We start from the raw sequence: 22,028 nt of genomic DNA on the forward strand, positions 1-22,028 counted from the left end.
AAGATAGCAAACTACTGACAGCGTACGCTGGAACAGATATTAGATTATATTCTGAGCATGCTCGGGCAGATAGTAGACTACTTTCTGTTCAAAAGCTCAAAGATAGCAAACTACTGACAGCGTACGCTGGAACAGATATTTGATTATATTCTGAGCATGCTCGGACAGATAGTAGACTACTTTCTGAGTACGGAACATCTTTACTTTCTTGTGGCTAGTTTTTGTTATTTGATCGGATACGCAGAAATCCACTAGGTCTAGACTTGATGAGGTTATATTTGGTGTAGCAGCGTTGTCGCATAATTAGCTACTAACTTAACTTGGCAAACTTCGTTTTTCTTTCGAGGGGATCCGTATAATATTAATACCAATATAATTTTAGAGAAACACTGTATTATAATAAAACTACTAAGAGAAAATTCGAAGAAAACCAGAAGTCGCATTTCCCTACAGTAATTTAAGTTAGGAAAATATATATAGTATAAGATATTATATACCTTAATTATTATTGTCAATATCAAAATTTATTACTTCTAAAATATTTTGAATTGTATAACAACAATTTTAATGTCGGCCCTTGCTAATAAAGTCACAGACGATTACAAATGTCTGTGATTAGACAATACCTAATCAAATATTCAAAATATTTTAAAAGTGAAAATATATTATTTTAATGCATAATAAAAGCATTGAGTTTAAAATTATTATTGAAACATATCTGTTATTTCAACAACAAACAAAATTTAATTCAAAGAAGATCTCTTCAGATGTTCTCGGTGGGACAGTAGTGAAATGCAACTTCCTAGAATTAATATTTTAGTAGAGAGTGCCACACACTCATGCATTCGAGTTAACATTACATGAGACGTAGATATAAATGACCTAAAAATATAATTTGATCCATCCTCTATTACATTAAATATTATTATTGACAAGTTTGTTTCTGTATTAATCATTAATGCCTGCTTCCTATGTTTATGTAATTTAAAATTGGTTTAGACAAATAGACTGCAGTTGAATAACATACAGGCAATAAGTTTGTTAGTTAAATTAATAAAATTATAATTTTTTTAATGAAAATACGGGACGAGACGAGCAGGACGTTATTATACAGCTGATGGTAATTGATACACGCCCTGCCTATTACAATGCAGTGCCACTCAGGATTCTCGAAAAGCCCAAAAATTCTGAGTGGCACTATAAATGCCCTCGTCACCTTGAGACATAAAATGTTAAGTCTCATTTACTCAGTAATTTCACTAGCTGCGGCGCACTTCAGACCGAAACAGTAAAGTTTACACATTACTGCTTCACGGCAGAAATAGGGGTGGTTGTGGTGCCCATAATCTAGCCGGCATCCTGTGCAAAGGAGCCTCCCACTGGTTTACTCACAATTCTAAGCATATTGTATATTCTCTGACATGATAGGAAGCAGGCAATAAAACTTTAAAATGTAATATTAAGGGTATTATTACATCTTGATTGCAACAAATCATGATCGAAAAACAACGCGAATAAGCGCCAATGATGTAAATACTGGGTGAATCATATTTTACGATTTTAATTAATTTAAGGACATATTAGGGGTGACAAGATAAAATTTTATATATGCAAAACAGTTATTATCATTGGGACATCGCACCTGTAATGGATTTATATATAAACTATGAACAGATTTCGCGCGAGTTGAATGCAGAGCTCAGGAATGCGATAGTGCCGTGACCTAATTATAATTGATGACCATAATAGTGGGTGTGTCGATAAATTTAAACAACGCCGCAAGTTTATTAATAGTTATTTATGCAACTGTTGTGTAATAAGGGGTATTAAAACACGAATGTGGATTTATCACACGAGGCGAAGCCGAATAGTATCACATGAGTGTTTTAATACCTAATTATCAACAGTTGCATACAAGACTTTATCTACACCCAGAATATGAATCCTCTAAAAGATTTTGGAACAGTTAGCTTACTTACCTAATATCATTCATTACTGATTATATACAAATAAACTAAGTATTAATGAAACAACTATTTATCTTAGTAGTAATTTACATTTTGTATAGTGCAATAATTAAAATTCACTCGAATATAATGTTCTTTTGCAGCGTTTAAAATGAATCGCTCATTTTTTGTAAACAAAACAATAAAATTATCGAAGAAAAATGGCGGGATTCGAATAACCTACTATTTTTTACGGCGTGCGACGTTCTGGGAGTGTAGAGCGCGCGTAAACGAAAGTGTTCTTTTTTTGAAATTCATACAGATACCACGCATCGAGCAATAACAATGTGGCTGTATGTTGAAACTCTTTGCGCATGAAGGGATAAAAAAAAACATAGGAGTGTTGTTATGAAATTCAGTACAACATTACAACACTCTTTTGGATGATGTAATGGTTATTAGAACATTGGGTGTTTTAATGTTGGGAATAAGCTAACTGTTTCAGCATCTTTAATAGAGGATTTAAAGCATGGGTGTAGATAAAATATTAAATCTCAAATTTTTGTTCTGCCTTTCTTCAACACACATGTCTAAAACATTTTTGGTCATTTCTCGTGCTTGGCGATGAATAAAAACTGATAAACTCCCGTTGATTGATGATCAACCATTATTAAATTTAAAAAAAAGTGTGTGGTGCACGCAAGAAGTTATACTTCTTTGGCCTAACAAAGCAAAACTCCTTCAAATTATTTTTCCTCGTGATTCTACGTTTGTAAAAATAACAATATTGTAAAAATCTTGCAACGATTGCTTTGACAATTAATTATTAAATAACGAATACGGCTGTACGGGCTTGAACCCTTTGCCTACCCTAATGATGGACGAAATAAACCAAAAAAAAAATAACGAATGTCGCAAACGTCAGAATATTTTATGAAACTACATCACCCAGTTACTTTTGTGTTACAGTGATGCGCGCGCATCTTAAAATTTCACTCTCACCATTTTTTCATAACGCTCCTAAAGAAGTATAACTTAGAAAAATAACATAGCAACTTTAGTATTAACTCGATAACACGATAAGCAATGAATACGGCACAGCACTACACTAGGGGCACGAGGCGAGCGGCAAGAGGGGGGAGATGCTGCCGCTCTTTACCACAGGCCCCGACTGCATTCAACTCGCGAGCTATCTGTATATAAATATAATATTGATCACGTGAGCCTGCATGAAGGCAGCCGACCGCAGGATGAGTGCCACCGATTTTTACACGGACTTGATTCTTCGTCAGACAACTCGGCTGTCGATAACGTCCTTGAACACGATTCGCCTAGCTCTGAAATTACAAAGATCACATTCTTTTATCAGTCTTACCATGGGGACTCACTTGTTAGTAAGTTATAAATCGGTACCGGATCACATAATAGAAACGTGCATTATACGTTTTTAAGACGAAGGAATTTCTTAAATATTACTTCCACCCAAAATATGTTCCAATAATATTATAAACACAAACCAAATGTCACGTATGAGGCAATAAAAAATATAATTGTTATTCACACAAATACTCATACAGACATAGGGAAGTGATTCTACTTTAGCACATTCTTCGTGTTCGTGAACGTAGCATTAAAATAGATTCAATATCTAGCATTCAATGAAAATACTTCATGTTTACGCAAACAAGTTAAGAATTAAAACGAGGAATCATCGGTTGAAGCATATTATTATTCAAGAATGCACTTTGGCAGCGCACGCTCGCCAATGCGGCATGTAAATTTTGTGCAAGTTTCAACATGTTGGAATTCAAAAAAAATGCTCTACCATTGTTAACTTGATCTACCTGTATTGAGCACAAAGAAATAAAATAAAACCGGGTAATAGAATAATCAAAATAATCATAGGTTTCTTATGTAGGTATATTGAACACACGACAGAATTGATAAGTGGTATATGAATTAATTGTTTCGAATAAGTTAGAAACAAGCTTACGTCCCAAAAACATAAGACTTAGGCTGGATCTATAGAGCGTACCTATTTAGACTTTAAAACTTAGCCGAGTGTGATAAAACCCGAACGTATGCATTCGGCTGTATTAGTTTAAGCTCAGCATTATGTCAACTGTCGAATAACTATAAAAACGAAATCAAAGATAAGATATAGTCGTATTTTATCATAATAGACTTGGAATATTTTTTCTGAACTTAAAATTCCTTTTAAGCGACTTGTGGCTTAATTATCTTCGAATCTCTTTCCTTCCTTTACTGAATCATTGGGGGCTATATCAGTTCAATATAGAGGATGCTCTAGTATTTCGAAGCCAGCATCTTGGATACCAGCCATAGCAACATGTGAGCCGGGGCAATATTTCGATGGAAAAGAAAACATAGCCCAAAAAAGCTGAATGACTTGCCTAAAGTTCTTAGTTAGAGATAATGGTTTCTTCCAGCAGTTCAGACTGTAGTTTTTGTTCTGGATAATAGTGGTGAAATCACTGTTCGACAAAAGCCTCACACAAAGATCTCGACGACGATCGGTCCTGCGCTGCCCTCATCGAAGCTATGCCAGCGATCTTGACTAGATTATCGGTTCATGTTGTTGTCGACTAACAAAACTGCGTCTTCCAGGACGTGGTCGCCATTGCACTAAAATGACTCCACTGCACTAACGGCCGGTTGTTATTCGAGTTATCTTCCCTGGCCACTTCCACTTCTGTTTCGCATACAAACGGGTTATGTCATCTCCTCATTTCTGATTCGATCTCACAGGGAAACTCCGATCATAGCCCACTCCACTGCCCTCTGAGCGGCCACGCGCGTTTGTATGTCATCACTGGCAACACACACTCGTTAAAAACCTTCGTCTGGAGACACTGTGACATTTGGGACAAGATTTTACGGAGCTTACCGAACGCTACCCATCCGAGTTGAATTCGATGAGTAACCTCTTTCGAGAAATTGGACCTGACTAACTGGATTATTTGTCCATGATTGACGTCCTCGTCAGTACAGTTTCCAACTGTTACGGGATTAGTTGCGACATGGAAATTTGACATGATCTTTGTCTTGTCCATGTTCATTTTGAGACCTATTCCTTGGGAACCTTTATTGTGGACATCGAGCATATATATGGCTTAGGTCTATCATGGTCTCAGCCATGATTACGTCTACAAATCTAAGTTGAGTGATTTATTCGCCGTTGATAAGATTCCCAGTCCGTCCCAGTCCAGAAGCTTAGAGGCAGATTCGTCTTCTTCGCCTTGTCCTTGTCCTGACTATCCGCTGCAGTCGGGTACAAGCTGTCTAGATGGAATTAATGTAGTAAATGCATTCAATTTGAAGCCATTACAAGGCACTATTTAACTACGCATAGCATTAAATGCGTCTAGACATTGTATTAAGATAAACGCGGTTGTTATTGGGACACAAACTAATACTCTACAACCACTATTATCAATTTGTTCGTCAAAACTTCATTTTTGACTATTTTGATTATTCTGTAACAGTTACAGCAAAATAAGTAGTCCGCTTATGACTTATGAAGTAAATATTATGTATTAACATCTTAAATACTTTTAAAACAGAATTATTGTTACGATTACAACAAGAATGATTAAGTCGCTTTTGCAGTACAGCAACAAATAACTATTAAAACAAGAAGAATAATTATATTTATAGACTCAATTCAATACATTCTCACTAACTTTAATTGTATAAGTTAGAATAGAATATAAATAACATTAGTACTAAAAACTCCCAAGTTAGCAAATTTACAACACATTAAATAGTATGAAATGGAATTAATAAAACAACAGTTTAAAGTATTAAAAATAACTGTACCCGTGATTCCTTGCTAAAAGGAGCCGGCTCAGTATATAGTTGTGTTAGTGCAGAAGAGACTCACACAAAACTGATTTTCAGTTGCCCCTGATTTAAAGTAGACACAATAACATATAAATTTAACTATACTTATTATAAAATGATCAAAACTTTCATTATTAACTTTATTTATTCAAATCGGCTTCACTCACTTTTGTGCATCCGTCAACGCCAATAGTGACACAAAAGTTTTAATCGTACGCGCACGCGTGCACGGGTCATCGGCGGTGTCCCCGCGCCTCCCGCCCTGGTAAGCCGCGCACTACGAGTGCAAATGCGTAGTGCTAGACAGGACGTGACCGCGAACTTACTTACACTCACCCTGATGAAGGACCTCGAAATAATGTAAAACTAGTTGGTACCAACACCGATGTGGGTGAGTGAGTGATTAAACCCGATTTAAATGAATATAAGTACATTTGCTGATGAGTTGGGAAAAATGTGGCAGTTTTATTCAGTATTCACATCAGACTACTTATTTTGCTATCACTCGCAGAGATAGATACTTTGTTAGTAGAATGTATATTCACACTCATGCTACGAACCTAACTTATAGAGCATACACGAGCGCTCACGCAACTACCTTTTACCATGTTATTATCATAGGATTCTGTAAAAGATAAATTAATACATGAGAAAACATCATCATCGAGTTAGATACAATGAAATGCGATTATCTGTCGATATCTGAAAATTCAACAGTTGTCAGGTGGGACGTTAGGTTTTAGCTGAAAAATAGACGCCAAAGCTCGTGGTACGTGCTGGTATAAACTGGAGAGCGGTAATGCAAATGTCTGGCACGGGCTTTAGCGAGCGATGTGGTAATGCTCCATCACTATATGTGTAATAAATATTGGGTCAACTCCTTTGCTCTGTCGCTAAATATCTACATAGCGGTATCTAGTAATATACATAGGTTGTCACAAACCTTGCTTTAAGATGACGCTAGGTAGATAGGTGATACACAAATTTAAATGTGTGATTTTCTATAAAAGCGTATTTTTTAGTTTTTTTTTTAACTATTATTTATTTTTCATTTTTTTTATTATATTGAATTGTCATGGGTCCTTAATAAGTATGCCAAATTTCGAGTTTATCCGACGTTTTGAAGGGAGTCAAAATCATGTTCAAAGATTCCGTTACATACTGACGTAACGTATGAAGCTAATAAAAGCGTATTAATGACTAGTAGCAAAATCGAAAATAACCGATATGCAATAGAACGAATCAGTAAGACCGCAAGCGGCTCGGGCAAGAGTGGGACACTGCTTTCCTTCATTATCGCACTCCATCACTGCTAGTCACTTGTCTATTGGTCGAGATGAGTCACTATTTGCATAACACACAATATGGTGCTACTGTAAATCAATTTAGTGTAGAACTTCCAAAAAATAAATTTCTATATTGGCTGTGTTTGCAAGAAGCCTTAATGACCATTTTAGCTTTTTACTTCGTAACTGGAAACCTTAGTTGGAAGCATATATTTTACAAAAACAGTTTTAGAATAAAAACATTTATTTTAGCTAATTTACAAAATTTTTCCATCATTACAAACCGACTTTACAAATTTATACATATAAGCACTATCATTTCACAACCCTTGTCCTGAATTACTTGTCGGACTACATCAACCCACCTAGTATATTTTCAAAGAATGATGTTACTTGTACAAACAATACCGAAGCTAATTAGTAGGTTATAGTATTTTTCTCTACAGTGTCTGTGTATGTCCAGGCTAAACGCAAACCTACTGAATAGATTTAATACAAATTTTGCATGAACATTAACAAGAGCTCGGGACAACATAATATAGGCAACAGAATATTATTAGATGACAGACAGGTTGCTATGGTCGACGCGGGCGTTGGCAGTGGATAGTAATAATAATTATAATATGATGATAAATGAAGTTGATGTATATATACAACCAGCCTATTAAGTAAGGTGTACATTAAACTCACCATGCCTCAAATCTCTTTCGGTGAAATAGTCCTGTGCGGAGGCGTAATGCCTCTGCATGAGGTAGGGTACCACGGTGGAAGTGTGGAGCTCGTCTGAACGTCTCGAGCGAGGTCTCACCACCACTTCTCCCGGCAGCAGCGGCGGCAGCGACCGGACCCAACTGATGAATATTAATGTTAACCTCAAGGTTTGATAGATTGGAAAATATAACTGAAATAATAAAATATATTTGCAGCTTATAAACCACTATAAATAAAACAATACTTAAATTAAAGGTACACATTAACCGCAAATAAGCTCAAGCTCGGTATATGCTGGCACACATATTCTTCATGCTCAGCGCATCCTCATTCCGCTTGAGCATTCTGTGACCTCGTAGCTGGCCAACACTAATACGCTATAAATATACAAATTTTTATTGTGAAGAAGCTTTGACTTGCGACCTTCCCGGTGTAACCATACTCTGTGGCGTAACGTTGTAAACAGAAGGAAGAAAATAGGCCCCAGATAAGATACCTGGCTAGGCCCAAATCGAACCTATCGAATATTTGTAAACTTCCATCTATAATTTAGATGGTCTGAAAAGATTAAAACATTTAAATTACATTAATTGCGTACAACACAGAACAAACGAGCCTACAGGATACCTGATGTTAAGTAATGACTGCTGCACACATTCTCTTGCAACATCAGACAAATCACGGGAGCGTTCTAATTATGGATTTCCGAAAATTCAATCAATTTTCTTATATCGTCCTAGAGTCATCGCACTGGGAAGCTCATCCTTTATATAACCAAGCGGTTGTACATACAGAAAAAAATAAACTCATAACGATTACTTTAATTACCTTTATCATTTACAATTAATTATTAACGCTTCGAGATATAAGCACAACACACAATGGATTAAGGTATATTATTCAATACGTATTGTTTATAAACTTCATACCCTCAATCTTGTACGTCGTAAAATGTAAGTATTTACGATAATGATGTTTGCTTCAGTAAATGGTTTTGTAATATTAAAATGTTGAATACCTTGACAGAATTGCTTGCAAATATTGGCTAACATGTTTACTAACTTTACAACATGACATCTTATCAAACCGAATTAAAATTGCATTGAAATAATTTCGCGCTTTTATATATTATATACGCTATTCAAGTCATTCTGTCAGAGCTTTTACACGTGCAGTCTGTGGGTTGACTATACCCAAAAATCTATTAATGCTCTCCGTGTCCAATATAATAACATCTTCAGGATAATGTTGGGACTGCCTCAGTATTGTAGCGCGTCCGGTATGTTTGTGGAGAACCGTGTCGATGGTTTTTCCGCAATCATACGGAAAAGAATCGCCTCCGTCAAAAATAGGTTGGAGAGGAGTCCCAATATAATTTTGAAGGTGATAGCCGACAGACAGGACAGCGCATTCAAAGCGCACTGGATGTCTGGGTTAGTTTGTAAGTTTATTAATTATATCAACTAATATAGAATAAGCTTGTTACTAACATATATGTAATTTATTATTGTATTCCTAACATAGATTAAGACTATTTCACTAACATTTATGTATGGACCTTTTGTTGTCTTAAATAAATAAATAAATAGTAAAAATAGTAAATAGCGAGCAATACGGGTTGTTGCCGTTAAGGATCTTTAATATTGGCTGTTATCAGGATTTTATTTTAGGCTAATACCAGTGGGAGGCTCCTTTGCACAGAAAGCCGGCTAGATTATAGGTACCACATCGGCGCCTATTTCTGCCGTGAAGCAGTAATGTGTAAACACTACTGTGTTTCAGTCCGAAGGGCGCCGTAGCTATTGAAATTACTGGGCAAATGAGACTTGACATCTTATGTCTCAAGGTGACGAGCGCAGTTGTAGTGCCGCTCAAAATTTTTGGGTATTTAAAGAATCCTGAGCGGCACTGCATTATAATGGGTAGGGTGTGTATCAATTAGCATCAGCTGAACGTCCTGCTCGTCTCGTCCCTTATTTTCATTAAAAAAAATAGTAAAGATCAAAAATTTTTGTAGAACATTGTATCATTAACCATATATGTATATATGCTAGTACTTTTATACTGATAAATCAAGAAATTCGTGCGAAATGATTCCCTAACCATTCCAAAATACACAACGTTAATGTTCAAGTGATCACTTCCGCCGGCCGTGTTAGTGTGCTTGCATTGCTCAAAATAAAGGTTAACTCTAAACTCTAATGAGACTTAACATCTTACGTCTCAAGGTGACGAGGGGAATTGTAGTGCCGCTCAGAATTTTTGGGTTTTTCAAGAATCCTGAGCAGCACTGCATTGTAATGGGCAGGGCGTATCATTTACCATCAGTTGTACGTGCTGCTCGACTCGTCCCTTATTTTCCTTAAAAAAAACCCCAAACTCAATTTTTTTCCACGTTTTCACAGCTGACATAGTCTATCGAGACGTATAATTGATCTAAAGCCTAAAAATTTACATTACAGCTTTCATCAAACTGGACCCCAGTTTACTTTTAGTATTTTTCGTTACTCCTCATAGCATAGGCGTCGACGTACTAATAAATTCATCTTGTAGTCCTTAACATAACAGCTGACATCATGTCCAAGAGATCATTAATTAGTCACCAAGCAATTAAGGCAAGTTCGTCGACCTTACGACCGCAGTCAACAAATTTGCGTTATTAACTAATAGCAGTATAATATATTTTATTTATTTAATTTGATATATTTGCATATCAGCATAACGAAATATATTGCAACACTTTAATTTACAATTTAACAGAGAACCAATGGTTTAAATAGGTTTTATTATTTTATTCACTAGCTTCGTCTCACAACTTCGTCCTCGTGGAATTTGGTTGCATCGAGGTTTTTTTTTATGAAAATAAGGGACGAGACGGACAGGATGTTCAGCTGATGGTAATTGATACGTCCTACAATGCAGAGCCGCTCAGGATTATTAAAAAACCCAAACATTCTGAGCGGCACTACAATTGCGCTCGTCACCTGGAGACATAAGATGTTAAGCCTCATTTGCCCAGTAATTTCACTAGCTACGGCGCCTTTAAGACCAAAACTCAGTAATGTTTACACATTTCTGCTTCACGGCCAAAATAGGCGCCGTTGTGGTACCCATAACCTAGCCGGCTTCCTGTGCAATGGACCACTGGTAAAATACTTTGGGTACATACAATATATCAGAATATAATGTATATTTCAAGCACATGTCACAGCTATGTCCTATTTTGTATCCCATCCCTTATGGTGTGTGCATAATATCATGCTGTATTATAAATAAACGCGAGGTAAAGTTATTCGAGGTTTAAAACTTTTTCCCCCTTATTCATAATAGTCTGCTAACTTAAAGCATTGCTAGTTCTGTCTTCTTCTATTGACCTAAGTCAGAATAAGAAAAAACTCTCCTAAGCGACTGTTTAAAGTTATCGGACCATTATGAATAAGGGGGTAAATCTTTATCTTACCTTTGTCTCCACAGAATTACATGACAGCGAGAGCTAATTTAAAACTTGGAGTAACTTTCGTTCATTGACAACAAGATTCCAGAAAATGTACAAAACAAAAGTACATAATATTACGTTATTCAAAAGAATTGTTAAAAATCGTTTGTGTTGTAACTTGTAAAGGTAACTATAACATAAATGACTTACTTAATGATACCACAGATTGGGAATGGAGCGACCGCCCTCGGGCTATTCAATAATTAGTTTAATTGTACAATAATATTTGTAAACATATTTTTTTGATGAAAAAAAGGTCTGAGGCATTCGTTTTGGAATGGGTGGTAGTTTTTGACTTTCAATAAGTGACGTCACATCATATTTTGAATTTGAATATTAGATATCGTCATTGTAGCGCCACGCTATGTGTAGATTATTTTATCTCAGACTAGCTGACCCGACAGACGTTGTTCTGTTTATCTATATATATAAAAATGAATTGCTGTTCCTTAGTCTCGCTAAAACTCGAGAACGGCTGGACCGATTTGGCTAATTTTGGTCTTGAATTATTTGTGGAAGCCCAGAGAAGGTTTAAAAGGTGAATAAATAGGAAAATGCTGCTAAATTAAATTAAAAACAAAAAATTTGTTTTTCCTTTGATGTGTCCATACATAATTTCTATGAGAGAATTTATTGACGCACGGTGTGACAGTTCTGCTGTGAAACAATTTAATTACGACAGAAGGGTGCATATTTTACGAAGTAATTTTTGATTTTATTGACAAATTCATATAAAAACATTATTTTATTTATTATATACAGAACAACGTCTATCGGGTCAGCTAGTAATAAATAAAATAATGTTTTTTATTAATTTGTCCATAATATTTCATAACTGTTGTTGTAATGAAATTGTTTCACAGCAGAATTATTTGATTGTTCTGAACGACGGGGGCCACATCAAAGGATAAACTAAATTGTTTTTATTTAATTTTTCGAGCATTTTCATGTGTATTCCACAAATAATTCAAGACCAAAATTAGCCAAATCGGTCAAGCCGTTCTCGAGTTTTAGCGAGACTAACGAACAGCAATTCATTTTTATTTTATCTCAGATTAATATAAAGAGTACTCACTCGTATCGCTTCAATTGTTGGACGGTGGGCCTCAGCTCCGGGTCCCTCTTCAGCATGAACACCAGCAAGGTGTGCAGGGGAACTCCGAGCGAGGGGGGCGGAGGCTCGGGCTCACCGCGCCCGATCGCCTCCAGCAGCCGGTACACATTGTCACCCTCAAACGGATACTTGCCTGTTGTCATGTTGTATCTGATAATATTATTGTCTATTTAATTATCAACTAGTCAACTCGGATATAATCAAGGCGGCCTTGGTGCAATACCACGGTGCCCCGGTTGGTTGGTTGCTTTTCAGTTTCCAATTCATATGAACGATGGCTGGTTTAGGTTGCATCATCTCGTGAAAGGGTGCTGCTTTTGGTGCCAGTTCGACCTGTTATAGTTAATAAATCATGTCACGGTTATCGTAAAATGCAGTCTATTTTATTGTACTGGAAAATAACAGATTTGGTATCTCATCCTTTTCGCGAATATAAATATTCAAGTGAGTCAGACCAGTCCTATCGCATTTATCACGGGGAGTGTTCCGAAGAGCTGTTTGATTTCTCGAATTCCACATTCACACGACACGCCACAAATTAGCATATCATCCCCACCATCTGGATGTGTAGGGTTCCCCCACAGTGCGGTTTTCAAGGAAATTTCTTCGATATACTACAAAGCTGTGGAATGAACCTTGCTTGCTTGTGCACTGCATCCGAGAAGATAAGACATGGGTACCTTCAAAAAAAGCGCGTACACCTTCCATAAAAGCTGGCAACGCTCTTATAATTCCTCCGGTATTGCGGGAGTGTGGGCGGCGGTGATCACTTAACACCATGTGAACCGTACGCTCATTTTTCTCCTTTTCCATAAAAAAAGACCAACAAGCCAAATAAAATAAGATAAATCATACATACGCGACAATATGTCAACAATAAACATGGTTGCTATCTTACCATACAATATAGTTTAAGAGTCATGTATTTAATCTCAATACAGGTCTGATTCATTGTCAACAAAAGTTGTACAAACAAAGTGCTTACATCACTGCAAGGATTTAAAATAGAATATACAATAACAATCGTATATCCTCAATGTTGAGTGATTTTATGTCAGTAGGCACACATTCGTAAGTGTATTTCATCTATATATATAAAAATGAATTGCTGTTCGTTAGTCTCGCTAAAACTGGAGAACGGCTGGACCGATTTCGCAAATTTTGTTCTTGAATTATTTGTGGAAGCCCAGAGAAGGTTTAAAAGTTGAATAAATAGGAAAATGCTGCTAAATTAAATAAAAAACAACAAATTTGTTTTTCCTTTGATGTGTCCATACATAATTTCTATGAGAGAATTTATTGACGCACGGTTTGACAGTTCTGCTGTGAAACAATTTCATTACGACAGTAGGGTGCATATTTTACGAAGTAATTTTTGATTTTATTGACAAATTCATATAAAAACATTATTTTATTTATTATATACAGAACAACGTCTGTCGCGTCAGCTAGTTCCATATAAAATTTAGATTCAAATATTATAATTACTTTATTACAAATTTATTGATATCAGAGAGTCGGCGGCTTAAAGCATCTCTTCTCAACTGTCGCCTAAACAGGGACTTCAGTGTGCTCGGAACAAAAATTGAAGATTTTGTCTTGAGGCTGATTTTTTTTATGGAAAAGAAGGACAAACGAGCACACACAGGTTACCTGTTCGTTAAGTGACCACCTTCGCCCACATTCTCTTGCAGCATCAGAGGAATTACAGGAGTGGTGCCGGTCTTTAAGGAAGGTGTACACGCTTTTTTTGAAGGTACCAATGTCGTATCGTACTAAAAACAACGCACAAGGAAGCTCATTCCACAGCTTAGTCGTACGTGGAAGAAAGGTACTTGAACCACACATCCAGATGGTGGGGATGATAGCCTAACTTGTCGTGCGAAGGTGGAATTCGGCGACATGAATCAGGTGAAACAGCTCTTCGGAACACGTAATCATGTCATCCGTGAGAAATACGGTAGAAGACACAGAATGAAGCGACATCTCTGCGCAACGCCAAGTGATCCAGCCGTACACAGAGCAGTTTTGTTTAGTTTAATTGAGGGCATTGTGATGTGTCAGAATTTATAGGACATGAATAACTTCATAAATAGCGCAGCAACCTTCTTTCGACTCGTCTTGTGAGTCTTCTGACGTGCGAGAGCGGGGCGGATATATAATCACTAAGTACAAAATTTCCGTTTACCCTCCAAAATGGGGCCGTTGGGATACTTGTATGTTCTTCTCACAAGATCTACTTTTTCCGAACATACAGTAGATTCAATAATTCATTAGAATTTCAACATAGGTATGTACTACAGTATTTTGTTACAAAAAGAATATAATACAACATTTACCTCGTGTGAAACTTTAACACGCAACTAGAATTCAACTAAGAAACGGTATAAATTATAACACAAGGTATTTTAACACAGTTGACCTCATTTTTTCCAAATCTGGCGATATATTTAATCTTTGACTTTTTAATATTTTACTAAGACATTAATATATTGTTCATACATATCCGTCAAGAAGATACATATATACATTTTTCATAAATACCGGAAGGCCCAGTGTTGGTAAACCCCCACAAGACGGACCGACGATCTGGTCAAGATCGACGGACTACATTGGATGAGGGTAGCGCGGGACTGATCGTCGTAGAAATCTTTGAGGGAGGCCTTTGTCTAGCAGTGGACGTCTTTCGGCTGATGATGATCCTTCAAGAAGTTTTATAAGACTAAAGTATCCCTAGCTCTCAAACTACATCGACTCGGATAATGGAGCATGAATTAAATTAATATAATGAATAAAATAGCTTTATAACGCCGCTTAAATCAGTGTTATGTTACCACATCATTATTATGATAATAATTATTATTATCGATAAGAGATACTAAGCCTTCTGAATATTTGTTCAAGGGCATTGCATTCTTGAATTGTGATAACATTCATCTTCTTTACGAAAAAAGTAACGCCCGTGTAATAATATAATATAACTGTCACGTTTTCGTACAAAAGAGATTGACCAAAAGGTCTAACAATATTTCATGTTGAAAAATGAAAATATTAATATAGAAATTATTTTCTTTTCCTTTAGAATATATTTACTCCAGGAATTTTATTTTCGTATCCGGAATTATGTTTAAAAGAGGAAATTAAGAATCGTACAACTACGTATTATTTCTGTATAAAGTCAAAATATTGACGTTGCGTTATCTTCATTTACAGTACGAGTTACGTAAGTCTAATAGCATTTAGACAAGAGCATCACAAAAAATAAATCAAATTTATGAATAGTTAAATAATATGTTTTGCAATGTATTTAATTAATATTGTATGGTTATGTAACAATAAAAATACTTTTTTTGTTCCATTTGAAGCGTCGACAATATTTGCTTCTACGACATCATTCTGTTGGTTGGGAAAAGTGTGTTTGAAAGTAGCATTTAAGAAAGGTGTACGCGCTTTTTTTAAGGTACCCAGGTCCCGGAAATACCGCACAAGGAAGCTCATTACAGCCTTGTAGTATGTGGAAGAAAGTTCCTTGAAAACCGCACTGTGGAGGACCGCCACACATCCAGATGGTGGGGATGATATCCTAACTTGTGGCGTGTCGTGCGAAGGTGGAATTCGGCGGCAGGAATCTTCAGATCTTCGGAACACTCCCCTTATAAATGTGGTAGAAGATAAAATGACGTCTCTACACAACGCCATGTGATCCAGCCGTTCACAAAGCATTGGGTTCCCAACAATTCGAGCTGCTCTGCGTTGCACGCGATCAAATGGATCGAGCTGATACTGGGGAGCGCCAGACCAGAGATGGCAGCAATACTCCATACGTAGCCGGTCTTGCGCTTTGTAGAGCGCTAGAAAGTGGGCCAGCTTGAAGTATTGCCGAGCTCTATTTATGACGTCTAGCTTCTTCGAAGCCAATTTGGCTTTGCCCTCCAGATGACCGCGGAATTGGAAATCGCTTGAGATTTCGAGACCCAGTATTCCGATATTAGGCGAAGCTTTAGAGGAAGTGTTGTCGAAGAGCGGTTACACAACAAATGGGGTTTTTGCGGTAAACGCGCAAAATTGAGTCTTCTGGGGGTTACATTGGACGAGATTCAATTTACCCCATTCTGCGACTATCTCAAGATAGGATCCGCCCGCCGACCGACCATGGTAAAACCTGTACTGTCAGTCGTTGATCAACTGGTGATTATCTACGTCGGACATGATAATATCAGTTGTGTATCCATACGGTAATGTCACATTTCATGTTTCTAAACAAAAATGTTATATGAAATATTAAGTTCATGGTGTTTCTTTTATTTCTGATGCTATATTATGTACTTCCCAACCATGGGACACCTGTATAATATACATATATATCCACTACACTTCATGTCATTACATCCAACCGAAAAATATAATGCACATTTAAATTGGTGCCTCTAATTTTCCTATCATAGTGACAGTTACACGAACTGACTCACTTGAAATGTAATAAATTGAACAGGAATAAACAATACATTGTTACCAACACTTACAATGTAACTCCACTGCTCCATATATCAACTTTAACACCAGAAAATCTCTCTGCCCCATTTGCAATTTCCGGAGGTTGAAACGCTGGAGACCCTTGTCCAGTATAGCATGTGTCCTCCGGTGAAAACATGTCTAAGGCCTGAAAAACACTGATTTTGTCACTTTATAGCATACATGACTCACTAATAGTTTTTAATCATTAAAATAGTGAATTGTAAATTGTAAGAGTTGCATATTATTCTGATGTAACCATCCACAATCTTTGTAAACTGACAACCACCTGCTGACATTGTATTATTTAGACAAAGACTTTTTTTTATGGAATAGGAGGACAAACGAACGTACGGGTCACCTGTTGTTAAGTGATCACCGCCACCCACAATCTCTTGCAACACCAGAGGAATCACAAGAGCGTTGCCGGCCTTTAAGGAAGGTGTACGCGCTTTTTTTGAAGGTACCCATGTCGTATCGTCCCGGAAACACCGCACAAGGAAGTTCATTCCACAGCTTTGTAGTACGTGGAAGAAAGCTCCTTGTAAACCGCACTGTGGAGGACCGCCACACATCCAGATGGTGAGGATGATATCCTAACTTATGGCGTGTCGTGCGAAGGTGGAATTCGGCGGCAGGAATTAGGTTAAACAGCTCTTCGGAACACTCCCCGTCGTAAATGCGGTAGAAGACACACAATGAAGCGACGTCTCTACGCAACGCCAAGTGATCCAGCCGTTCACAGAGCACTGGGTCCCCGACAATTCGAGCTGCTCTGCGTTGCACGCGGTCAAATGGATCGAGCTGATACTAGGGTGCGCCATACCAGAGATGACAGCAATACTCCAAATGTGGCCGGACCTGCGCTTTGTATAGCGCTAGAATGTGGGCCGGCTTAAAGTATTGCCGTGCTCTATTAATGACGCCCAGTTTCTTTGAAGCGAATTTGGATTTGCTCTCCAGATGGCCACGGAATTGGCAATCGCTTGAGATTTCGAGACCCAGTATTCCGATACTAGGCGAGGCTTTTAGGGAAGTGTTGTCGAAGAGCGGTGATACTAGATGTAGACTGTCCCTGTTCCAACAAGAGGAGTTTGTTAACAGATTCATGGTTCTACTCTAGTGAAAAATGAGGTAAGTAGAATTACAGTAGTTAAAATTATATGATAATTGACAATTATATTATAGTTATCATATTATTTATATATAAGTTAAGGTTGTTGCAAATCCTGAGTTCAAGATGAACAAGTTCTTACTGTACTATTATACTTCAATTATTATTATTGGCACCCACAAATTAGCTTGATCTGCAACTGTATTTTTGTTATGACAACACCAAATAACTTTGCTTAACATAACTTAACATTAGCTCAACCCTTTACAAAGTAGCGGTAGATTCAATAAGAAAAAAATTTTTTTTTGACATTCATATGTGTCATTTCCTTGACCTACATGAATAAAGTGATTTTGATTTTCTTCTTTGTTGAATCTTCCTGAAATGTGTTGAATTTTGAAGCTAAATAAAAGATTTTAAAGTACTTTCTGAATGAGGGTATTTATGAAAGCAGCAGCAACTGAATCATAAGATGTTAATAGTGTTTACTTTAATGCTTAAGATCTTAATAGTGTGTACTTTAATGTTATAATGGTGGACTTAAGAACCAGGTTTTTATTACAGAGAAGATGGTATATACAGATATTATCTTATTAATAAATAATAAACGCGAAGTAAAGTTATTCCAAATTTAAAACTTTTTGTCTTTATCTTACCTTTGTCACTACAGAATTATGTGACAGGGAGAAGTGATTCAATACTTGGAGTAACTTTACACTCTGTTTATTAATAATATAGATAGGGATAGTAAAGTAATTTTTCTTGCTAGTGGAACAATTGATTAAAAGTGCAACTATTCCTAATCATTCAAAAATAGTAGATTTAGAAATCTAAAGGCCTCTAAAATACTAGTTAAACTTAATCCATGTTATTACAAAAAAGTTAAATATGTGTTGAACACTTGTTTTAAAAAAGTTCTATTACAAATCTATGTCATTCTGTTGTTTAGTATTCAACAATCTTTCAACATTGCTTATATTTAAACACAAGTTGAGGCCTGTCTAATGTGTGTCTAACAGAAGATTTAGCTTATATGATGATAGATAGATGAGAGCTGACAAAAACGACATCCATTACTTAATTGTTAGTGTACACTTCAGTTTATGTTGTGCTTAACAATGTTTTAGTTAAACACAAGCTAAACACCGATTTGTTTGTATTTGTAGTTGTCACTGTTGAATTAGTGAGGTTACTGTCTAACAACACACATGTCTAAGCCATGTTTTAATTATTTATTGTAATAACACTGTATATTATAACTAATTAAATAAAAATATTGAACTATACTAAATATCTTATCTCTTATACTAGTCTTTAATTTAGCCATACTTAGAGATTAGACGGAGAAGTTCAGAAAGCTAAAGAAATTCAACTAATAATCAATTCAACTGAGATTTGTTTTTTTTTATGAAAATAAGGGAAGAGACGAGCAGGATGTTGATGTTCAGCTGATGATAATTGATACACCCTGCCCATTACAATGCAGTTCGGCTCAGGATTCTTGAAAAACCCAAAAATTCTGAGTGGCACTAAAATTGCGCTACCTTGAGACATAAGATGTTGAGTCTCATTTGCCCAGTAATTTTACTAGCTACGGCAACCTTCAGACGGAAACACAATAATGTTACGCCATTTCTGCTTCACGGCAGAAATAGGCGCAATTGTGGTACCCATAATCTAGCTGGCATCCTGTGCAAAGGAGCCTCCCCCTGATCAATGCAAAAATGTAGCCTAAAGAAAAAGTTATAAATAAATTTTCAAGCTACCAAATAATTTATAAACAAACCTCTGCGACTCCAAAATCGGTTATTTTTAATGTTTGGTCTAACGTAAGTAGTAGGTTGCCAGGTTTGATATCCTTGTGGACAACACCCTGTCCATGTAAGTACTCTAAGCCATCCAGCAACTGAGTAAAATAATCATGAGCTTGACACTGTGGAAACTTCTTTCCTGGACTTGATTCTAGCATATCCTAAAATAGTAATTTTTTTATTAATACCCTTTACACAGAATTTACCCTTTTTAACAGTAGTTCTTTCATTTTTCTATCAAAATCACTTTGAAAGTATTTAGTGAGGTGGTTGTAACAGATTAAAATAACTTGTCCTATTGTTTTCTAAGGAACCTTTTCTTTTAAAATATGTTAATTAATTCCTAGTTATTCATAATTGTTCCAGATTGTAATACTCACTTGAAGAACCCCTACACAGAACTCCATAACTAAGTACATTTTTTGCTTCTCATCATTAAACATTACATCCACTAGTTCTATCACATTTTTATGTCTAAGTATTCTTAGAAGTTGAATTTCTCTTTCTACATTCTGTTCTCCATTAGGTATTCTTCTTAATTTTCTCTTTTTTAATATTTTAACAGCACGTCTACATAGTGTCTCTGAATCTAACATTTCTTTAACTTTCCCATACGATCCTTCTCCTAATGCATCACCCATGACATATTTCCCAACCATTTTACATTTTTTCTTTTTATTCCTATAAATTATATCTGCACTATCAACTCTATGAAAAAATAGGTTAGTTCGGTCTAAATTAAGATCAAAATCATCAATTTGATCGTCGTCCAGCCAAGTCACAGACTGTGGCTCTGGACTGCCATCGAATAGTAAATTTTCTTCACTCTCTTGCGGTGCAATAATATTTGTCACTTCAAATTCCACGTTTTCAGCATCTGGAAGACTTTCACTGCTACTTAATTTTCTACACATTCTTGGATCCATTATTTGTCCACACAACATAAACGAAACTAGTTCATAAAAAAATTTACAATTTGAACACCATGAGTATAATATTACATTACATTACATTTGCTACGAATAAAATATTAGCCAAGAAAATCTTTGATAAAATTAGTTCAGATCCCAACGTTATTAAAGAAGATAGACATTCTGACTTAATATTGTAGTTGTAAATAATAATATTCCATTAAATTTAAAACGACATTGAAACTTGAAACTTCATTTTTTGTTTTTCTTTTAATTTATTTTTTATTCAATTGTCCCGTTCAGGCCAGGCAGAGGTTTTAAACCATACAGCTTTATCAACAGAGAACAGTTTTACCACATGAGTAACTAAACGGTACAGAGAGAAAGCTCCTCAAACGCTCTTTATTAGCTGCCAAAATTGTTTCATCTTTTGGTAGGGTTATCACCAAAAGTTATGATAAATGAAACAGACGTTTTTTATTAGCTTTTTTAATGTGTTTTATCATCGATATAAAATTACACTAGATACAAGATTTCAGACAAATGTTACAGTACATTTATATATAAATTAGTATATATAATAGTCTTACCTGCAGCTACAGTTGATGTTGTAGATTATGTTTGGCAGACGAAATCAAGAAAATTAGTAGAAGTCTTGATCCAGCTTCTAATGAGTCAACAACTTTCATGAGTTGTTGCCTCATGTAGAGACGAAACATGTGTTGAAGAGATTATTTGTGAAGATTGCTGGAGTAAACACTTAATATCATTATTTTTAAAACAAAATGAAACTAACATACAATATTTCGCGACCCTGCTACTAATGCGACTAATTATTATGGAGTTCCTTCGTAATGTCTTTCTGCAGCAGCAGCAGCTCTAGTGAAATTACTGTGCAAATGAGACTTAACATCTTCATGTCTCAAGGTGACGTGCGCAATTATCATAGCTCAGAATTTTTGCGTTATTCAAGAATCCTGAGAAGCTTGCATTGTGATGGGCACGGCGTATCAATTACACAGCTGAACGTCCTGCTCGTCTCGTCCTTTATTTTCATAAAAAAAGCAATTTGTAATGTCTGTGTAACGTACGTTATGTACGTACCATCGAGCTGTGGGATGAGTTTCCGGGACGATTCGACATGGCTACCTTCAAAAAAAGTGCGTACAACTTCCTTAAAGGCCGCCAACGCTCCTATGACTCATCTGTTGTGGAATTAGAATGTTGGCGACGGTGATCACGTAACACATGTTCAGGTGACCC

General features: G+C 36.2%; 1 protein-coding gene across 3 annotated transcripts; it reads right to left on the minus strand.

Annotated features, from left to right (window-relative positions):
* Positions 1-1,015: 1,015 nt before the first annotated feature.
* LOC126968210 (serine/threonine-protein kinase STK11) lies at positions 1,016-21,034 on the minus strand. Of its 3 annotated transcripts, XM_050813072.1 has the most exons (7): positions 20,235-21,034; positions 19,830-20,015; positions 16,941-17,077; positions 12,379-12,567; positions 7,787-7,947; positions 6,371-6,435; positions 1,016-3,283 (listed from the first exon to the last, which is right to left on the minus strand). In XM_050813072.1, the coding sequence occupies exons 1-6, from the start codon at positions 20,796-20,798 to the stop codon at positions 6,371-6,373; spliced, it is 1,302 nt and encodes a 433-aa protein (XP_050669029.1). In that variant the 5' UTR covers positions 20,799-21,034; the 3' UTR covers positions 1,016-3,283. The 3 variants fall into 3 exon arrangements, with proteins under 3 accessions (XP_050669029.1, XP_050669028.1, XP_050669030.1); XM_050813071.1 differs by lacking the exon at positions 6,371-6,435 and having other exon boundaries at positions 20,235-21,032; XM_050813073.1 differs by lacking the exons at positions 1,016-3,283; positions 6,371-6,435; positions 7,787-7,947 and having other exon boundaries at positions 12,401-12,550; positions 20,235-21,030.
* Between the last annotated feature and the right edge of the window lie 994 nt (positions 21,035-22,028).

This window comes from Leptidea sinapis, chromosome 15 (assembly GCF_905404315.1).
Source record: "Leptidea sinapis chromosome 15, ilLepSina1.1, whole genome shotgun sequence".
NCBI classification, from domain to species: domain Eukaryota; kingdom Metazoa; phylum Arthropoda; class Insecta; order Lepidoptera; family Pieridae; genus Leptidea; species Leptidea sinapis.